A 20645-nucleotide genomic window follows, 5' to 3' on the forward strand; every position below is an offset into this window, starting at 1 on the left:
GAGCGCGCTGGAGCCCGCGCCGAGAACATGCGGCGGGGATGGGAGCGCGCCTAGCCTCGACGCGGGAGAGCCAGCCGCCCTGCCGCCGGCCGCCGGCCGCACCGCCACAGGTACAGCCCTCGGGTCGCGCGTCGTGCTCGGCGCCGGGGGACGCGCGGCTCGCCCTGGCTCCGGGGGGGGGGGGGGCGCGTTCCCTCTGCCTCCTGCCCTCGGCTCTCCCCGCCCTGCCCCCACCCCGCTTCGAGGTCCGCGCCCCGGGGTGGCCGCTCCTGCGCGGCTTTACAGTTGTTCGCGGGCGTCGGGTGCGGTAGTTCCACACGCAGGGAGCTCCCCAAGCGACAGTTTGGAGCGAGGCGGGGCAAGGGGAAGTGGGGGGTGCAGGAGCAGAAAGGGGCGCTGGGGACTGCGCTTGGGCGCCGGGTGAGGGCCGGCAGCTGCGCTTCCCACGCCCCACGCCCCGAACCCCTCGCTTCCGGACCCGGCTCTCGGACCCTTGCAGCCCCCTCCCAACTCGCCTGCAGCCTGCAGACCCAGACTGCGCCGGGTGTCTGTGGCTGCGACCTCTGCGTGGGCTTGGGACAGCCAGGAAAAGGTCCGGGGTGGCAAACCTCACGGCGGAGTCGCCTGGAAAAACTCGCCGTTGACTATGGGACCACGGGGCGGAGAGACACAGTCGGAGTGGGAAAGGGTGTGTTGGACAAACATCTCAGCGTGAACGCAAAGCACTACGCGCACTGATTTAAAAAAAAAAAAAAAAAAAAAAAACCACCACCACCACCACCAAGGCTAGTCCTGACCTTAGAACAGGGGCTGCAAGCACGGAAATTTGCTTGGACACTTTTCGCCGAGGCTGTGGGCACACTCCAGACACGTACCTGCCTGCGCGGGAGGACTCAGCCTTATAGTGCACTGAGCACTCCGCAGAAGGCTGGCTGCACCTCCCCAGGAATCCTGACGGTAGCCGTCTCTCAATCTTTGTGGTCACGGTCCTCAGTGTCGCGCGTGGCCGCTGCTGTGGCGGCGGGAGGGCGGGGTTAGGGGGCGTTGGCGAGTGTGGGCGCTCTGCGAGGCAGAAGATCTGGCGGTGTTGGGGTGGCTGCCCCGGCCCGGGCGGGGCGGGGTGAGGGGGCGCTGGCAGGAGTGCGGAGGCGGCTGGGGAGAAACAGGAGCTACCCCGAGGCGCGAGGCGGGGTGATGGGGGCGGTAACTCCACTGCTCCGCCGCGGCGCGCGCTTGAACCTGAGGCCGGCGCTCTGCGGCCAGAGGCTCGGGGCCGCCGCGACCCCGGAGGTGAGCTGCAAGCTTTTTCCAAGGATGGAAGCCGCAGGCTCGGTGGTGCGCGGACCGCTATGCCTCCTTCCGCTCCTGACACCTATGCAACCTCTGAAATGGTTCCCCGAGGCTCCAGAGAGGGGCGAGTGAGGAGGGGCTCCGAGCTCCAGGCTCACACCCGCGCTGAGGAAGAGGACCGCACTGACAGCGGGTTCCGGGAGGCCCGGGTCTCCGGCGCCTTTGACCCGCCGGGACCCTGCGCGTCCTGGAGCGGGCGGGGGTGGGGGGGAGGGACACAAAGTGGTGCATTTGCCTCTGACGCCACTTAACTTTCTAGCTCTGGAGTGAGCTGACTTTCCCTGCCCTCACCCCTACCCCCAGGGACCTTAGCCAGAATTAGAACGCAGGGGTTTCAGCCAAACCATCCAGGATCTAGAAAACATGAAAATCCCCGGAATCCCAGTGTGGCCTGGGACTCATTAACCGGGACTTGCAGATGTAGTCGTTCATATTACCCCCAAATTTCCCTTCCTTCCAATCCCTCCTTCTAACCCGAGTGGGAGCTCCGCGATGCTTTAGACTTCCGTGTGCCTGAAGAACCAACACCCCCCTCCCCGCGCCTCTCGGGCTCCGCTAACCCGATTGCAGTTCTTCCAGATTAAAACCAAGAAAAGAACTCGTTTAGGAATTACTTTCCTTTGCCAACGCAGGTAAATTATTCCTGGTTGAGGTTCCTTGGGAACTCGATGTCGGGGGGCCAGAAGGAGGGTAGGGACCTGTCCCCCCAGCGAGCAGGGTTGGGGGGGAGGGGAGGCTGGCGGGTTAGCGGTGTAGCCAGGTGGGGAGAGCAAGGATTCCCGTGTCCAGGTGCCGCAGCCCCGCTCCTCCCCTCGGCTCCCGGGCCCAGAGCCTCGGCCAAGCCCGGGGCTCGGGACGCGTTGGGCCGTGAGCACTGAGCGAGTAACGTGATGCATCTTCTTCGTCTAGAACCCGAGCCCTGCGGAGCTCCCGGCGGCCAGGCCTCGAGGCGCTGCGGCCGCGCGGCGCGCCCCTGCCAGCGCGCACCATGAACACCATCGTCTTCAACAAGCTCAGCGGCGCCGTGCTTTTTGAGGACCGCGGTGCTGCGGAGCGGGAACGGGGCAGCCGGCCCTATGGTGGCGTCCTGGACAGTGCCCACGCCCGCCCCGAGGTGGGCATTCCGGACGGCCCGCCCCTCAAGGACAACCTCGGCCTGAGACACCGGAGGACTGGGTACGCGCACCCTCCCGGGACCCCCGCCCGCCTGCAGCCGGGACAGTGGGAGCGGTGAGCGGCGCGGGGCGTGCAAGTGGCAGCCAGGCCCCTGGGTTAGAGACCCAGAGTCCCCGGGAGGGAAGGTCTCCGCCCCTGGTCTCGAGCATTAGTTTCTCGAAATATAGGGGAATCAGCTCATCAGGACAGCTCACAAGAGGCTTGTTGGAAAGTGAGAACACCTGGGACGGCCCCTCGGGCCCCGATACCTGCATCTCAGGGTGGGGGCTGCCTGCCCCGCTCCGGCCCACGGGTGCAGACGCGGCTGAGAGCTAGGCAGAGGGGGCTGAGCGCGATGCCAAGGAACAGGGCAGGGCCAAGCGGTCAGGGCGTCCCGGGTCAGGCCGGCCCCGTGGCCTTCCCCATCTTCTGTCGCGACGGGGCCTCGGAGCTGCCTCGAAGGTGTTGGCAAGGTCGCCAATGCGCGGGGCGCCCTGGGCGCGGGCGCGGGCGCGCGCGGCTCGGCGGGGCCCGCTGCGAGCCCGGGCGGGGGGGGGGGGGGTGGAGGCGGCCGGCCTGCCGCGCCGGGTTTCGGCTTGGTGGGGTGAGGGGCCGCTGCGGAGCGGGAACTCGCGGGTGGGCCGGCAGCTCCCTCCGGCTGCCGAGGCGTCGCGGCGGCTCCCCGAGCGCCCCGCGGGAGAGGGGCGGCCGTCCTGGCCGTCTCCACCTGAAAGATTGCATCAGCTGCTTGCTCTGCGGCGTTGCTGGTTAGTGAAATAGAGATTAGGTTTCGTGGAAATGTCACTACCAGTCCTTTCGCGTTGAGTTGCACTTCAAAGTGTTTCAGGAGGCGAAAGTCCTGGAAGCTGCGGCGCAGGCGCGCGACCGTCCCGGAGCCGCAGGGCGCGGCGCGCGGCGACACCTCCCGGAGCCGCCGGGGAGCGCAGCGCCGAAGCCTCCTAGGGCTCCGCGCTGCTTCAGCCTCTTCCCTCCCTTTTTGAACGTGCTTTTTGCTCAGGGACCGAGCTTTCCATACCTTTTAAAGTCTCCCTTCAGTCGGGAAAAGGCCCCTGGGGTGGTGTGTGTGTGTGTGGGGGGGAGGGGTTAAGGTTCTGCGTCCTTCCTCCACAAACACTTGCGTGGAGAATTTCCCCTTTGTCCAGAGGATCAAAGAAAATAGCTCCGTGGGAAAGAGCGGGGGCGGCAGGACCGCCAGCATCCCTTGCTCTATTCCCGCCGTCCAGTGGTTGAGCTCGGGAAGCTCCCGAGAGGCGGGAGAGGCAGGCGTGAGCTCCCCACGGGAACGTTCGAGAGCTGGCAGCACCCTGACCGGGCCCATCCCTAGGGCGGGCGCGGGGGAGAGGGGCCGGCCCCGCTGCGAGATCCGGAGCCTAAATACCATTTTCCCTCAGGTCGCTTAACAACCGTCCGGTCCCCTCCAGCTCTAGGCGCTGGCCGCTGGCCAAGCTCTCCCGCCTTTCAAGACAGTGTCCTTGCCGCCACGTGCCCCTGGCGGCAAGCAGGCCATTTCAAAGCGAGATGCGCGTTAGTGCGGCTCCGTCCCTGCCTCACCTCCGCTGGCGGGCGCGGGGCGGGCGCGTCCCTCGGAGCCCGACGCCCCCGAGAGCGGGCCGCGCGGCCTACGGCGCCCAGGCGTCCAGGCGTCCAGGCGTCCAGGCGCGGGGGGCCCCGGGGCCCCGGGGACAGCGGCCGGGCGGCGCCGCTCACCCGGGCCGCCCCCTCCCCCCTCCCCCTCCCCCTCCCCCGATGCTCAGGGCCAGGCAGAATGGCGGGAAGGTGAGGCACAAGCGGCAGGCCCTGCAAGACATGGCGCGGCCCCTGAAGCAGTGGCTCTACAAGCACCGTGACAACCCGTACCCCACCAAGACTGAGAAGATCCTCTTGGCGCTCGGCTCGCAGATGACGCTCGTGCACGTAACGGCGGCCGAGGAGCCGGCCCGCGGCGTGTTTGCGCCAACCCCCGCCTGACGCCTCCCGAGCCGAGCCGGTGGGACGGGGTCGGCGGAGGCCCGTCCTGGGGCTCGGGCTCCTGCCCTGGGTCTCCCCTCAATCTGAGCTGTCGATTCAGTGCTCGTGCTCGATGCAGGAGGGACGCGTGGTGCTTTGTGAAGGAGGGAGGTGAAAAGTCACCTGCGAGTTATGACAAGGTGCCATGCATAGATGGGTAGGATGGGACGACCTGCAGTGATTTTCAGACGTGAGCGTGCATCAGAGTCGCCTGGAGGACTTGTTCAAACCCACACTGCTAGGCCCCACACGGGAGTTTCTGATTCAGGGGTAGGTCTGGAGTGGGGTCAATTATTTGCATTTCTAACAAGTTTTCAGGATACTAAAGTTGCTGGCCCTGGCTGAAACTTTGAGAACCGTGTACAAACAAAGGCACTACACATTAGGGCCCCACATGAAAGGTCGATTACAGGCTGACTTTCAGAATTACCTTGACTAATAGAGCCAAGAGATGGAGAGGAAGAGCAAGAGGTGGATTTTTTAAAATTTAATTTAATTGTATTTATTTTATTAAGTAAGAGGCATCCCGAGCATTAGCTAGAATCCACACAATTTTGCTGCTGGTATCTTTCTACTGGGGTTGAGAAGAGGCCAATTTCAAGTGGTTGGTTTACCACTTTGTTAAGTGCAGAGAAAGGGTGCAGGTTTGTTTCTTCTCTAGTGAACAACACTTCTTTATATTTGACTTTTCCGTACGTAATCTTACTTGATATTCCCCCAAAATATGGTGAGTTAGAGCAGTAATGAGCATTTTACAGGTGATGTGACCAAGGCACTGTGGCAGTTAAATGTTACTAAGGGATAGAAGTAGTCTTGGAAATAATGTAATTCCAGATCAAATGCTCTTTCCAACGCACCACAGACTTCTTTAATAAGTGTGGTGACATGAACTTTTATACATGCAAACAGAACAAATTTATTCAGAAACAGGAGGAGGAGGTAAGTGAGCTGAGAAGTTTCATGTATGATAGTAGCAACTACATTACTGCATTTGTGAAGTTTTGGTCATTCCATTAAATTTATAGTGAGGGAGGCCCCAAATAAAAGATAATACTTAACTACTAGATAAAATAAAACTTGCTTTCCAGAGTATTGAAGGTTGACATTTTAGGAATTGCTGGAAAGTTTGACAAAGCATGAAAGTTGACTTGTATTCAAGCTTATTAAAACTATAATATGCATTTGTCTGCTTATATTCAGAATACAATTGTAGAGAATAACATCTGTTTTGCTTCATGTTAACAGGCAATAGTATTAATAGTGATTTGCTGTAGCACTGGAGGGGAAAATTTATTTAGTGTTCTTGGCTCAGTATCTGTTTAACATAAAACTATGAATTTTCAGTGATTCTAGTCAGAAAAACTTGACTCGTGAAAATAAATACATATGCTCAAATTTCAGTTTAAACAGGTATGCTATTTATTTTGAAAATACACTAGTTTATAGAACTATTTGAATACTTCACAATGATGTCAGCAATAAAACATTAGATTAATTTGGTATATCATACAGTTCCATACTTAATGCTTGCCGTCCTTTTATACGGAAAGCATATGGCATATTTAGACTTTTTTTAATTATGAAAAGTAACATTGTCATTAGCAGAGACATTTAAAGTTTTGTGTACAATAGTACTGTTGAGTTGCAATGCAAGCAGTCATAATTTTAATACAGAACCAAATTATTTTCTACCTATAATGATAGCTCAAATGCAAATAACCATTCTTTCTGCATTAAGAGCTTGGTAACTCTATTATGGTTTTCTAATTATACTTTATATTTTCATTGTATTTTCTTTCTCTTACACTACTCCTCAGAAAATAAAAATGCACAAAATTATTTGATTTTTAAGTGAAGTGAAGATAATTATTTATAATAATAAGTGATTCCTGCTTAATGATTTTCAAATTTTTATAGCAAATGAAGTTGGTTTCTGGAACTTTATAGTGATTAACAGAAAAAATAAAAATGTGTGGAATAGGCAAGGGACTTTAAGTATAATAATCCAATTTTGGTCCAGTTATTTTCAATGAGGCATAATAAGATATCCATGTAAGAATATCTGTATATATATGTGTGTGTGTGTGTGTGTGTATGTATACATACGTATCTATCTACAGCTGACCCTTGAACAACCCAAGAGTTAGAGATACCAACCCTCCTGCAAGTCAAAAATCTATATATAGCTTTGACTTCCCAAAAACTTAACTACTAATAACCTGCTGTTGACTGGAAGCCTCATCAATGACATGAACAGTCGATAGAAACATATTTTGTGTGTTATACATATCATATACCATACTCTTATAATGAAGTGACCTAGAGAAATTAAAATATTAGTAAGAAAATTATAAGGAAGAGAAAATACATTTACAATACTACTGATTTGGTGAAAAAAAAATCTGTGCATAAGTGGTTCCATGCAGTTCAAACCTGTGTTGTGCAAGGGTCAGCTGCACTTATATTGCATTGTATGGGGGAGTTTGTGAAAGTCAGACATACATTCAACATTCAAGCAAATTCTGACTCTCTGGGAAACCAAATAAATTATGTAAATACTTTACACTTCTGGAGGAAAAATAGAAAGCTATGGGCTGAATAAAGCTTTTGATCTCTGCAAATTAGAGCCCTATTTAATGAATCACGTTCTCCCAGTGAACAAATTTCTACTGTGGAGTCAGGTTTCTTGAGAATAGTGATCATGTCTTTTTCATCTTCACACTCCCCATGTTATCCAGCACTGTATTTTCCATAAACTGTTCATACATGTTTGTAGAGTGAATAGGTTCTTTTGGGGAATACCGCTATAATCACCATGTGGCTTTCCAAAGTATCATTTTGAAAACTAGAGAATGTCTTGAAATCTTATAGATATTCTAGTTTTTAAATCCATTCCATTGAATACACAGGGAGCAGCTCATTATCCTTAATGCTATATGATGGTTCCATACAACGGCATGAATGTAACTCATTTTATCATCTTCAGTATGTCTGGAAATATGTCATATTTTTAATGTCTGTGAATAAATATGGGGTGTTCCCCTTATTTCTAGTTCCAAACTCCTATTTCTTGTTTATTGCAGTACCTTCTGTCTCTGTTTCTATAACTGATGTTAATAAGCAATTAACATAACTTTTATTCCTTAACTATTAGAGTGTCTTGTATTTTGACAATTTCCTTCACATTTAACATTTTCCTTTTGGCTGTGTATCAGGCCATTAAGCTTTCCATAAAACATATTTTTGCTTTGTTTTGTTACTCTTAAATTGATAAGGAAGAACATAAAACCTGGTCAGCAGTCCCACTAAACCTAGAAGCATAGAATTGAAACTTTAGTGGAGGAAATGTTTTTAGCACCTCAAAAGGTACTTTTTCTGATAAATAGAAGCACTAAGGACATTAATCTACACTTATATTTTATTTATCCCTGACAAATGAAGCTAAAAGAGTTCTTTGTTGTTAACCTGACATCTTACTACCTAATGAGATATACACATTTCCATAAAATTAACAGGTAGTGTGTGTGTGTGTGTGTGTGTGTGTACTTTAACCAACCAAAATATTCCATTGTGCTTAATCTCTGTGGCTGCCCATTGCTTAAACATTATAAAAAATATACTCTGTATTATCAAAATGTGAAGAGCTTTATTGTGGAATGACATAAAGTGGCATGCATTTAGGGTTTATATTATTGTAGGATATAGAGCATACTGCAGAATAATTGCCTTGGAAGAAGTTTTTCAGAGAAGGACAGATGGGTGCTATATCTGGTTTCAGTGTTGCCCATTGTTCATGTGTATATATTTTAAAACATAGTTATTATATTTTTTCTGGATTATAAGAGTGAACTGTCTCCTTGAGTTGACTTCTTTCATGATCCCAATGCAGAGTGCAATGCACATTGAGCTTGAGATTATGTTTAATGATTGGGTGTTAATGTTTCCTTTACTTATAGAAGTTTCACATTTCTATGATAATGGCTAAACATACCAATGTACCATTGATTAAAACTGCTCTGTTCTAAGATTTTGCCCCTTCTGTTGACATAACTCCATTTTTGCTTGGTGAGTGCTTCTGCCGGAATATGTATGTAGTTATCAACTGCAAGGATTATAGCAACTGTTAAATTTTCAACAAAATTTCAAATTGGTCTTTCTACATTATTCCAAGTGTTATACTATATGGAATAGAAATGAGGTTGTCAATATTTCAGTTGGGTAACTCAGAATAAGTTTTTTAATTCTGTATGTTCAAAGGTGGACAGATGCTGGCTTATCCCTTTGGGTTTACTATAATGATTGCTCTGTCAATACGATGAATGTAAACACCTTGGTTAAAGTAGGGATGAAAATTACTAGTTTTTCTCTTCCAACTTCTAGATATTTGGTTCTCCAAGTTTTCACTATAAAATACCTTGTTTCTTAAGCTCTGAGTTTGACATCAAAATGATGTTGCAGAACCTATCCATAGTAAGGAGGCCTGTTTCGTGTAAAATAGAATTTAATGAGATTTGCATGACAACCTGAAGGAATCCATAGTAAGTTGAAGGTAGAAAAATCTGAACTGGTATTTTTACCTTCTGTGAAACAGATGGAGTTTGCATTAGTGCATCAGGACCAAAAAAAAAAAAAAAAAAAAGAAAAAGAAAAGAAAAGAAAAACAGTATTTATGCAAATTTGTTAACCAACTGTTTGCTGTTTACATGACAATGCAAGCAGATATTAAACACCTTAAATTGTACAGTAAATTTCTAGTGATAAAGTACTGGCAGAGTGAATATATTAGCAGATTGCTTGCCAGTCAAACTTATGAAATCAGGTTACAGACAGCTCATCTTAGATATCAGCAGACCTTTTTGGAAAATCTTCTAACATGTGATAAATATATTATGGTAAGAACTAATTATATAAAACATAAAAAGGATATGACCCCTGTATTTGAAAAACTGTAATCCCACCATGATATTCAAAGGTCCCAATTTTTGTATGTTAGAATTATAGTCTTAATGTCCTTGGAAATTAGAAGGCCATTGCATTTAAATAAAAATATGCAGAGTCACGTAAGAATTGGATTACACTGTACTATATGATGGTTGTGCTAAAGTTTAAGACATAAACACACATGTCTGATTGCCCCAAAAGGGCAGTGGTCAAAAGCAGAAGGTAGATTAGTACCAACTATAAAAGGAATAAATTAACACTTTTGTAGGAGAGCTTAGACTGTATTTCACAGATCTTAGTTTTTAGAGTTGGCAAGGATGTTAGGAACCATCTAATGCATTTTATAGATGAAGGGTTTGAAGTTCAGAAAAGTTAAGTGACTTCTGTAGATTCACACTTGATTTTGGCAAATTCAGAATAGGAAAACATTATGCCACAGTTATAGGATAACAAGATATTGATGAGGATTTGAAGAAGTCAAGCAATTAAATCATAATGGTACATCAACACTTGAAGTTGATGGTGATGGTTAAGATTCATTCAAGTGCATAGAATGGAAGATAGAGAAATCCAGAAAAAAAAAGTTCTAAAATTCCCAGTTACTACTAACAAAAACCTGAATAAATACTTCGGCTATGACTTGGAGAGTAGAGGAAGGTTTGAAGACTAGACCAGGCATTTTGTGCTTCCATAGTAAATGTTCACCCATGTATTTCAGTTAATACATAGTTCCACACTAATCCTTCCATATGTGCAGGGACGAAGTTTATCCTAATATTTAACATTCCTAGCACTGACCACCATAGCTAGAGCACAAGAACTACTCAATGTATATTTATTGAATGAGTATTTGCAGAAGGTGTCTGTCTAGAGGTTGGAGAAGACTAAAAAAATTGAAGCCATATTAAATCATAGTATAATAGCACAACTTGATAGGAAGAGGGCTTGATAAAAACTAAAACTTCTGGAATGCCATGGTGAGTTATTACATCAATGCACATAAATTTAAGGGGACAGTTATTACTTAAGACTCAAAGGTAATTAATATTGGATATATATTACCTATGATATATTTTCTGTATATATGTGTGTGTGCATGTGTATGTGTGTGTATGTAAATTGGGAAAAACCACCATGTTTTAAAAACTTGTAGAGTCAAAGAGGGAAAAAATGTAGTTCTGTTTTTTTAAAAAGTAGGATTCACCATAGGCCCATTCAATAATTATGTCTTGAGAAATATGTAAAAATTGTAGGTTTATATTATTAATCTCTAAAAAAAAAAAGAAACTTCCAACGTAAGCACTGCCACACAAACTATTGTTGTAATGTGGACTCATGTTCTAGAAAAAAATTGGCAGAAAGACGTAATTCTCTTTCCATATATCATTCTTTTAAAAGCAAATATTGGCCCTTTGGGTTATTTACATATATTTTTTCCTGATGATAGCCAGATATTTTCAAGGAAATCTCAAGCACCATTCTAACTTCCAGAAATACAATAGTATCTATTAAAAAGAAATGGAAGTAACTTTCTTTTGTTTTGCAGTGTTTGTTTCTTTGCATTCAGCTATTTTCTTTGGAAGCATTTGACTTTCAACTTAAAGCTGAGTGTTAAAAAAAAAAAAAAAGCTGAGTGTTATTGGCATTTCTCTCTCTCTACTTCTCTGATTGCTGTATCTGACTGCTGTGCTAGTTTCTCTGTTATAATTCTGTCTCTTTGATCTCTGGAGGTTTCCAGGGTTTGGTCTTCAGCCATCTCCCTGACTACTCAAAGCTGCCGCCGACACTTCTGTGCATTTGACCCACATCTGATTTTCTTCTCCCTTGAGTCTCAGATATCATTTTTGCTTTCTTCCTTCACATCTCACCTGTATGCTTTTCCAGTACCTCAGACTAATCATTCCCTAAACCAAGCACATCATTTCACCCATAAACAGTTCTACTTTCCTTCTCAAAATGGCATTGTCCTTCTCTTGGTTACAAAGGAATGGCTCAAGGTCATTTTTAACTCTTTCCCTCTTCCTCACCCACCACAATGTCTCTGGAATTTGACTTATATTTGTTCTCAAGTCCTCTTTATTGGGAACACACTTTCCTACCCATTATACCTGACACACTCCTTCAATGTTTCACTTAATTCCTCATGAAGTCTTAAGTCATACATGAAAGTAACCCCTTCTTCCTTTGGATTCCTGTATCATTTTATTTTAATGCCTCTTAAGCCATTCAATCACATTCTTTCCTATACTAAAGTTATTTGTACACTATCCTACCTCTTACTAGACTGAGCATTTGATGGCAAAGCCTGTTCTTTTTTTAATTATTATTATTCCTAGAACACAGTAGGTGCTCAGTCTCTGTAGTAAGTGCTCAGCATTTGTTGAATGAATGAATGAATGTCTAGTACTATTGCATTCTGAGAATATTTAATGATCAGAGATACTGTGAGAGGCTTAGGTCCCTTGTGGGAAAGTAATATGTGATGGGTAATATTTTTTGTTTTGTTAATTGAAAAATAAAACTTTTTTAGGTGTCAAATTGGTTTGCTAATGCAAGACGTCGGCTTAAGAATACCGTTCGACAGCCAGATTTAAGCTGGGCTTTACGAATAAAACTGTACAACAAGTATGTTCAAGGAAACGCTGAGCGACTTAGTGTAAGCAGCGATGATTCATGTTCTGAAGGTTTGTTAATATTTTTATTTTGCTTTCCCTCTATTAATAAGAAGTTCACCCCAAGTGCTGTTTTTTAAGGTTGACTCCACTAAATATGATGGTACTCTAATGATTCTTTTTTATTGCGTGAAGTAACTTCATTTTTACAATTCTATAAATGACCAACAGAATATGGCTGCTTCCTCTTGTTTATAGATTTATCATGTGTCAGAATAACATTTTCTGTGAAATTCGTTAAAATTAAGATACCATAGGGAGAGATTACATAGATTCCTGCTTCCTTTCCCTAAAAATTAACCTGGGGTATCAAAGACAATTTAATATACTTTAAATATTCTTTATTTATGTATATATTTAATGATTGACTATAACAGGGAATAGTATATGTAAGTACTACCTATTGGTATTTTTCTCCCTTAGATGGAGAAAATCCTCCAAGAAACCACATAAATGAAGGGGGCTATAATAATCCAGTTCATCATCCTGTGACTAAAAGTGAAAGCTCAGTCATAAAAGCTGGAGTGAGGCCAGAGTCACAGGCCAGTGAGGACTACGTATCACCCCCCGAATACAAGAGCAGCTTATTGAATCGTTACCTTAACGACTCCTTGAGACATGTCATGGCCACAAATGCTGCCATGATGGGAAAGACAAGGCAAAGAAACCATTCGGGATCTTTTAGTTCCAATGAATTTGAGGAAGAATTGGTGTCTCCCTCATCATCAGAAACCGAAGGCAACTTTGTCTACCATACAGGTAAGTCTGTGCTTTTCATGACACCTTGTTTAAAATAGAACTAAAACTGCAGCAAATTCAACAGGTATAATGGCATGATCTTTACTGCTTTTATAAGAGATTATTCACATATAGCTCATAATTTAATTTGAAAGCTTTTGTTTTGTTTTTAATTACCAGATGTACTTGTTAGTAGATGATGGTCTACTTGGGTTTTTCACTCTTAGTAATAAAGATGAGAATTTTCATTCTTAATGCTCATTTTTAATCTCAATGATATACATTCTTGGAGGAGGAATGCCCTGAATTATAGCCAGCCATGCAAACACTTTGTGTTCCATCTTTTCTCTTAAATTCTTTGATTGCTAATAGTGATGGAAAATGAACACAAATTAGCATGGGTGCCAAGACTCATGTGAAGGAAAAGTGTAGATCGGGCTTAAATTGCTTTGGAAATTTTACTTTTATTCCTGGAAAGCACAAGTAAGACTGATAAATAGCTTTGAAATTTTTACTTTTATTCCAAAAATTATGAATTGATTTCTGCCTGTCCGGAACTTTCTGATGGAGTAGTGAGTTTGGTAAAAATTTCTATCTTCACTTCAGTTTCCAGAGTTTTGCTCGTAAAGAGTGTGTTTGAGCAAGTTGCTTCAGAACAAAGGATATGTGTGACCTACATCTGGTGCAGATAGAGTCCAGATCCTGAAAATGCCAACAAATGAGATTTAGAAATTTTAGAGTTGGAAATAACTTTAGAAAGCATCTAGTCCTGCCATGTTATATCATAGATAAGAAAACCCAGACCAAAAACACAAGTTAATAACTCTTCTCCGGATCAGTAGTGCAGCTTAGCCTGTGTAAGGGGTAGGAGGAACATAACTACTACAAGACTATGATAACTCTTAATTATTACATATACTGCCACAATTCATTTATTGAGCAATTATGATATTCTAGGCCCTCTGCTAAACACTACACAAATGATACTGAGTGTAGTCCTTGTAAGGAGCTTGATATGTGGGCAATAGGTCTTTATAAAAGAATTACATTTGGTCTGTTTAATATACCTTTCAGATTATTTAACTGGAAATCTTCAAGTGTCTACAAATGTGTACAAGATATATTATCTGTGGGACACCTGGGTGGCTCAGCGGTTAAGTGTCTGCCTTCAGCTCAGGGCATGATCCTGGAGTTCCGGGATCAAGTTCCACATCGGGCTCCCTGCAGGGAGCCTGCTCCTCCCTCTGCCTGTGTCTCTGCCTCTCTCTCTGTGTGTCTCTCATGAATAAATAAAGAAATAATCTTTTTAAAAAAAGATATATTATCTGTAAGGATTCAGAGAAAATCTCAATACATTTTTAAAGACTTAACTTCACTTTCTGTTTGCATCTCCAACTTCAAGGTTGAAAACAACTCCAAATGCTCTGACATACAAAATTAGTCTTGTAAGTAATAATTGGGTCTAGTAAGAAGTAAAAGATGAAATAAAGACTATTTAGCTAATAAAAAAAATTTTTTTAATTACATACTAACATCTAACTAATGTGACCAGAGCAGAACTTGGAGATAATTCAGAGCTTCATTAATTTTATTTACAGAGATAGAAAGGGATAGGACGTCAAAATGTGCAAGTACAGATAATTGAAAAAAGAATAAAAATAAAATGAAAAAGTTAACATGGAAAGCTGAAAAATAAATTAAGAGTTGACTCTGAAAGCAATACTAAAAGAAACAGGTAAAACTTGGCAGAGATTAAAGTTGGAAATGAGAAAGGAGATATAGCAATCAATATATAGTCATTAAAAATATTTTTTAAAATTGTGGTGTATTATGCACAGTTATTTGACAATATACTATATATAAATGTGCAGATGAAATGAATTGGTAATATCCACACGAAGTAAATTATAAAATTACAATGAGAAAAGTTATAAATGATCACTAATTCAGGGAAAGTCAAGGATTTTAGTAAACCCTGTTCCCAAAACATATGATTTGATAGATTTGTTGGATTTTTTCCCCCAAACTTTGAAGAAATAATTAATTCTCATCCTTCATGCATTTTTCTGGAACATATAAAAATATGGGAAGTATGTCAGTTTTTAAAAATGTAAATGTTATTCTAATCCAAAGCTAGATTAGAATAGCATAAAAATCAACATTTTTATTTATAATACTGATAGTGACTTTAAAGCAACATGAGAAATATTGATAGCATAAGGTTAAGTGGAAAACAATTTAAAATTGTGGAAACATTGAATGCAGTTATGACAGTACAAATATATATATAGACAAAAACAAGGAAGATTTTTTGAAACAATGAAGATTAATTTTGATTAGGTGGAATAATTGAAGATCTATTATTTTGTGAAATTTCTTATAAATTTCTTTATGTTACCCAGTAGAAACAAATTTGAAATTTACACATTGTGATGAATCTTCTGAAAATGCATGCTCTTTTCAAAGGTGATAAAGTAGAAAACCAAAGAGGGAAACTTGCCTGTATAGTTGATACTTCTCGAAATTAAGTATCTTGGCCATTTATTTTTATTAAAATATCCAATCAATGGCCTGTTCATCTGCCAAGTTCTATTTTTAAATAAAAGCCTATTTTTTAGTTATGCAAACAATGAGAAAGCAACCTAGACATGTAAACTTCTGGTTTTGCATGCATGAGTATGAACTTTAAAAAGAACGAAATAAATTTTTTGGTTTTGTGGATAGAGAGTTGAGAAAGATTGGTGGTCTAAGACTCGTCTGCTAAATCTCAGCCTGAAATAATAAATGGCTGTCTTCTGGGGGAACCGAGCGACAACGTTGCTGCAGTTGTAGCTGGGTTACCACTCAAGCATAAATAGTAGAACAGGGGATTTCAATAAATACTTTCTGAGCAACTGCTATGGTTTTCTCTGGCATACAGGCTTATTCTGAATTCCTTCAATTCCTTCTGGTTATATCTTTCTTTCTTTGCCTAAAAAGAAATCCTCTCAATCTGCTATTAAATACCACTCCCCTCCTCCACCCCAGTTTTATAGTAGTGCAAAGATTTTGTCCTTTTTTTAAAGATTTTTTAAAAAATTTATTCATGAGACACACACACACAGAGGCAGAGACATAGGCAGAGGGAGAAGCAGACTCCCTGTGGGGATCATGATACAGGACTCGATCCCAGGACCCCGGGATCACACCCTGAGCCAGAGACAGACACTCAATCACTGAGCCACCCAGGTGTCCCTAGTGCAAAGATTTCATCTTTTAAATTCTTTTTCAAGACTAGATCACCTTTAAACATAGTGTATTAATTTATCTATGCTAAAAAAGAATTGTATCCATTTCCTCACCCATTTTTAGTATCTTATGATTCATTCCATTAATGATAATTGAATAAAAAAAAGCCAAATGAAAGAGTTGGTGTGTGGAAAGATAATGTATCACTGAGTTTCATTTCACCTGTTCTTGTAAATTCTAGGAGGGTGAAGCCTGCTAGATTATAAAGTAGTAATCATAATTAACACATATAGGTGGATAGAAGTCTTTTCTATGTCAGTGTGTATTAATTAGATTAGCTTCCTCTCCACTTGACTGACAACATCAAAGTAGATGCAAACATGTTTTTGTTGATTTTATGTAGACATTAAACATTTTTTTGTAATCTACAGTCTCCCCATCATGCAAGGGATAAAAAAGATTTTTTCCCCCAGGGGACAAAATAGGCTTTCAATAAGTATTGGCTAAAATATTTCTTTCTAACAGCAGAAATTATAACATTAGAATTGATTAGGGGCCCCTGGGTGGCTCAGTCGTTGAGCATCTGCCTTTGGCTCAGGTCGTGATCCTGGGGTCCTGGGATACAGTCCTACATCAGGCTCCCTTTGGGGAGCCTGCTTCTCCCTCTGCCTATGTCTCTGCCTCTTTCTGTGTGTCTTTCATGAATAAATAAATAAAATCTTTAAACAAGAATTGACTAGAATTATTAAGGTTATTGCTTCTAAATACAGCTAAATAATACTTGAGAAAACTTAGTCACTCAGTGTTGTCTATGTCTAAATTAAAATTACAATACTGTTCATCTTACTGTTCATCATGTTAGGTTAATGGATGACAATTTTCAGGTATGTGATGGAGTGAATCCCCATGACAAACTGACCTCGAGCCCTCTAGTCCCTCAGTGAGTCTGCTCTCTGAGGTATCAGGATGAAGACTAGCTTTAATATCCACCTCCATTTCTATTGAATCAGTACTGATATTCTCCAGATGGGACCATCCATGAAGGAGCTATGTGCCATCTGTGCCACCTTACAGTGAGTCCTCACTGGAGCCTTTCCTAACTTGCATTGCAGTTTGATTTATCCTCAAAAACCTAACAAATTTCCTTCTTTACTGAAGGAGAAAGGAGAGGTTTCTAAGAAGTCTATTGACAAGGGGAAAAATCAGGCAAGTCTTGAAGTAAAACGGGTAGACTTCTTCCCCTTCTTTTGCTTGGCTTGAGAACAAATCCCTGTTATGTTCTTTCTTTTTGCAGCTCACAAATGATCAACTTATAAATGGCTAGTACATTTGAATGCTTATTCTCTGAGCCCCACTGCTCTGCTAGTATATAATTCATAAATTTAACCAGCTCCCACAGGCTGAATGTTTAAACTTCATCGTGTTAAACTGTCTAAAATCCCTCTTAATTAGACACATGTGGTGTGGCAAAAACATACAGGCCGATAGAACTCTTTTCCTATGGTAGTGTGAATTAATTAGATTAGCTTCCCCTCCACTTGACTGAGGTGAATATCCCTGAAGAAATGGAGATTTTGATTGAGAGAAAAAAAAGAAGTCATTTATTTGCTACATGGAATTTTTTGGAAGGTAGAGGCCATTTGGATGGCCTGCCACAGTTGGAGCAAAATGACAGAACTAAGGATTTTGGTTATTAGGGAAAGAGGAAATAGGAAGTAGAAAATAAGTTTGGGAGGATGCCAGAGGCTAAATGCCATTTTCAAACATTTCCTCTCAGCTAATGATGTTCTTTTTTCTCTCTTCCTACATACACAAGTACTTTAGAATGTAAAGGGCATTATCAGTGGTAAAAACCCAGGTATGCTCAGGAGTTCAGTAAAACCACTGGGTTAGGGATGCCTGGGTGGCTCAGCAGTTGAGCATCTGCCTTTGGCTCAAAACCTGATCCCGGAGTCCAGGGGCAGTCTCACATCAGGCTCCCTGTGGGGAACCTACTTCTTCTGTCTCTGCCTCTCTCTGTGTGTCTCATGAATAAATAAATAAAATCTTAAAAAAAAAAAAAAAAGCATTGAATTAGCCTGGTATTTAACCTTAACTTTATACAGAATGGCTTCTTTGAAGAAGTGCACTCCCAGTTCGGAAAGCTGACTTTCACAGGTACGTTTCTGAGATACAGTTCTCTCATGTATGAGGTGCTCTTTCATGCATTCATTCCATGTACAAAAATATTAAGAGCCACTCTACACAGGCCCTATCCTAGGCTCACTGGAGCCCTGTGCTTTGTGCTAGGCTGCTCAACAAAGAAACCATAGTTACATGAAGCAGAAGAAAGATTTAAAGGGCTGTCTTGGCAGATCTTTTTCAACAGTGAATAATCACTACTAATTTATATGTTTCATCAATTTTAGGTTTTGTATTTGTGAGTAGCTTAAAGAAAGCTTCATGGTAGTCAAGAGAAGGCTTTGTCAAGAGCCAGCTGTTAAAATAGTATGTTTCTGTGTACATAGTAGTTTCTCTATGGGATTTGTTGACTAGTAAGTCTGCTTTGGATACTTTTATCTTCTTTTATTTCCCTTTTTGTGCCTGTCACTTCCTTATTTTTAGTGAAAGAGCTAAGCTTTGCCCTTTTGGATTATTCCAGACATTCTTTTCCTGGCATGCAAATGACTGCTCATGTACTTCAGCGGAGAATAATAAAACCCTCTATCACGAGCCCAGTTAGTGACATTTAAAGGATACTTGAAAGGTTATCCAATTTCTTGTCTTGTATCCTTACTACAATAATACTTTGCCTATCAAACACCATCTGGGAATGAGGTATTCCATCATAAGTGAAATCTCCAAGTAGAAATTTAAGTACTGATTTTAAAAATATAGAATTGTCTGTTCTCCTAAGATGATAATATTAAACACAGCATGTGGGGTGTGCTTCAATATCCTTTCTTCTCTAAACTACCTCCTCCTATTGCTTTTTATATATTCCACCCTTTCAAATCAGTAGTTTCAGAATTAACCACAATCCTAAACTTGCCCCTAATATCTTTGAATAAAGAATGATGTCTTTCTCATAGCCATTTGAAAAGGGTTCTTTCCTAATTACTTATTCCAAAGCAGTAATCTTATAAATGATATCTACAGAAGTTCTGACTTTCGGGTAGGCGTGAGGTTACTCCAGAATCATTCAAACTTAAGCACGATATTCTAAACACCATAGATTTGTAAATGTTTATCAGTGATGATGAAAGCCAAATACATCATATGGAGTATTTAACAGTAGCTTGCTTTTTAAAATTAAATTTCCTTTATGAATTCACTTGCAAAATTTAAATGAAATTGCAAAAGTGTTCCATCTACTGTTAAAAACTGAGAGAGTAATGGCAAACAAAAATTTAAAAAAAAAGAACAACTATTGGCATGAGCAGTTTTCTGATTTCTTCTGATTTCTTCAGGGGTAACTTTTCCTTCACTTTTCTTTGTTCTTTGGTATTACATGAGAGTCTGAAAAACCGTAAATGTAAATACTGAGACCTAAAGCCCCTATACCATATGGCTTGCAAACAAATCGGAAGTCTATGGCAGTTTGGTTTAGAAAATATACACATTTTTTAGAACTATGTTTAGTCCTAATGTTTTCTGTCCTTTTACATTGTTAAAAATGTACGTTTTGCATTCCTTTTACATTTTACAATGTAACAAACATTACATTTCTTCTATCTGATACCTAAGTATGATAGCAACACTAAATCACATTTGTGGGAACATTTTACATTGTAACAAATATTACATTTCTTCTATCCGATACCTAAGTATGATAGCAACACTAATACACATTTGTGGGAAGGTTAGACACACTGTTTTTCTGAAAGACAGCGGTATTCTGTCTCTCTTTTGTGCTGATACTCACTGCCTTATGTGTTTAAAAGTTCTCTGGGGTCCTGAAGTGGTGTTTTATACATTTTATAGCCCCCTTAGCACTTCATACAGTGTCTTTCCCATATTTGCCCCGTAACTGTTTCTTAAATGAGTTAGTGTTTTAATGATCTGGTCTGTTTGCCTTCCAAACTATAAAGGACATTTTAATGTACACATATACATGTTGATCTGTGTCCCTGAACATGATAAGAGAAAAAAAATGATCTTGAATAAGTTTAAACAGCTTTTTTAAAAAGAGGCAATTGTGAAAAAAGTTAAAGCCAGAGGAAAATGCTAAACAAAATGTAGCTGAAAACTTCGAGAGGTTTAAGAGATTCAACATAGTAATTTAGAAAGTATAAAATGAAACTAACCCAATTTTCAAGTAAATAAGTGACTTTCTGGAAAATATGATGATAAATGGAAAAGACTAGCTAATTTTTAGAAATCCACCAAAGAATGAAAAGTGTAACAGGTAGACAAAAAACAAGTATTTGTTGTGTATCTCTATCTAGTACATAGCCTTGTAAGATCTGAGAAACCAAGATTTAGATCCACTGATTTAAACTCTTCGCTACATCTCTCAGGATTGATATGACAGCTTTGACTTTTTAAGAATGA

At 41.9% G+C, this 20645-nt stretch overlaps 1 protein-coding gene across 1 annotated transcript; it reads left to right on the forward strand.

Moving 5' to 3' along the window:
• The first annotated feature begins 5 nt into the window (after positions 1–5).
• On the forward strand, positions 6–12943 carry LOC144309643 (homeobox protein Mohawk-like). Its single transcript, XM_077890716.1, has 3 exons — positions 6–110; positions 12005–12158; positions 12570–12943. The coding sequence occupies exons 1-3, from the start codon at positions 39–41 to the stop codon at positions 12941–12943; spliced, it is 600 nt and encodes a 199-aa protein (XP_077746842.1). The 5' UTR covers positions 6–38.
• Positions 12944–20645: the final 7702 nt, after the last annotated feature.

The sequence above is a fragment of the Canis aureus genome, unplaced genomic scaffold (assembly GCF_053574225.1).
Source record: "Canis aureus isolate CA01 unplaced genomic scaffold, VMU_Caureus_v.1.0 ptg000132l_RagTag, whole genome shotgun sequence".
NCBI lineage: Eukaryota > Metazoa > Chordata > Mammalia > Carnivora > Canidae > Canis > Canis aureus.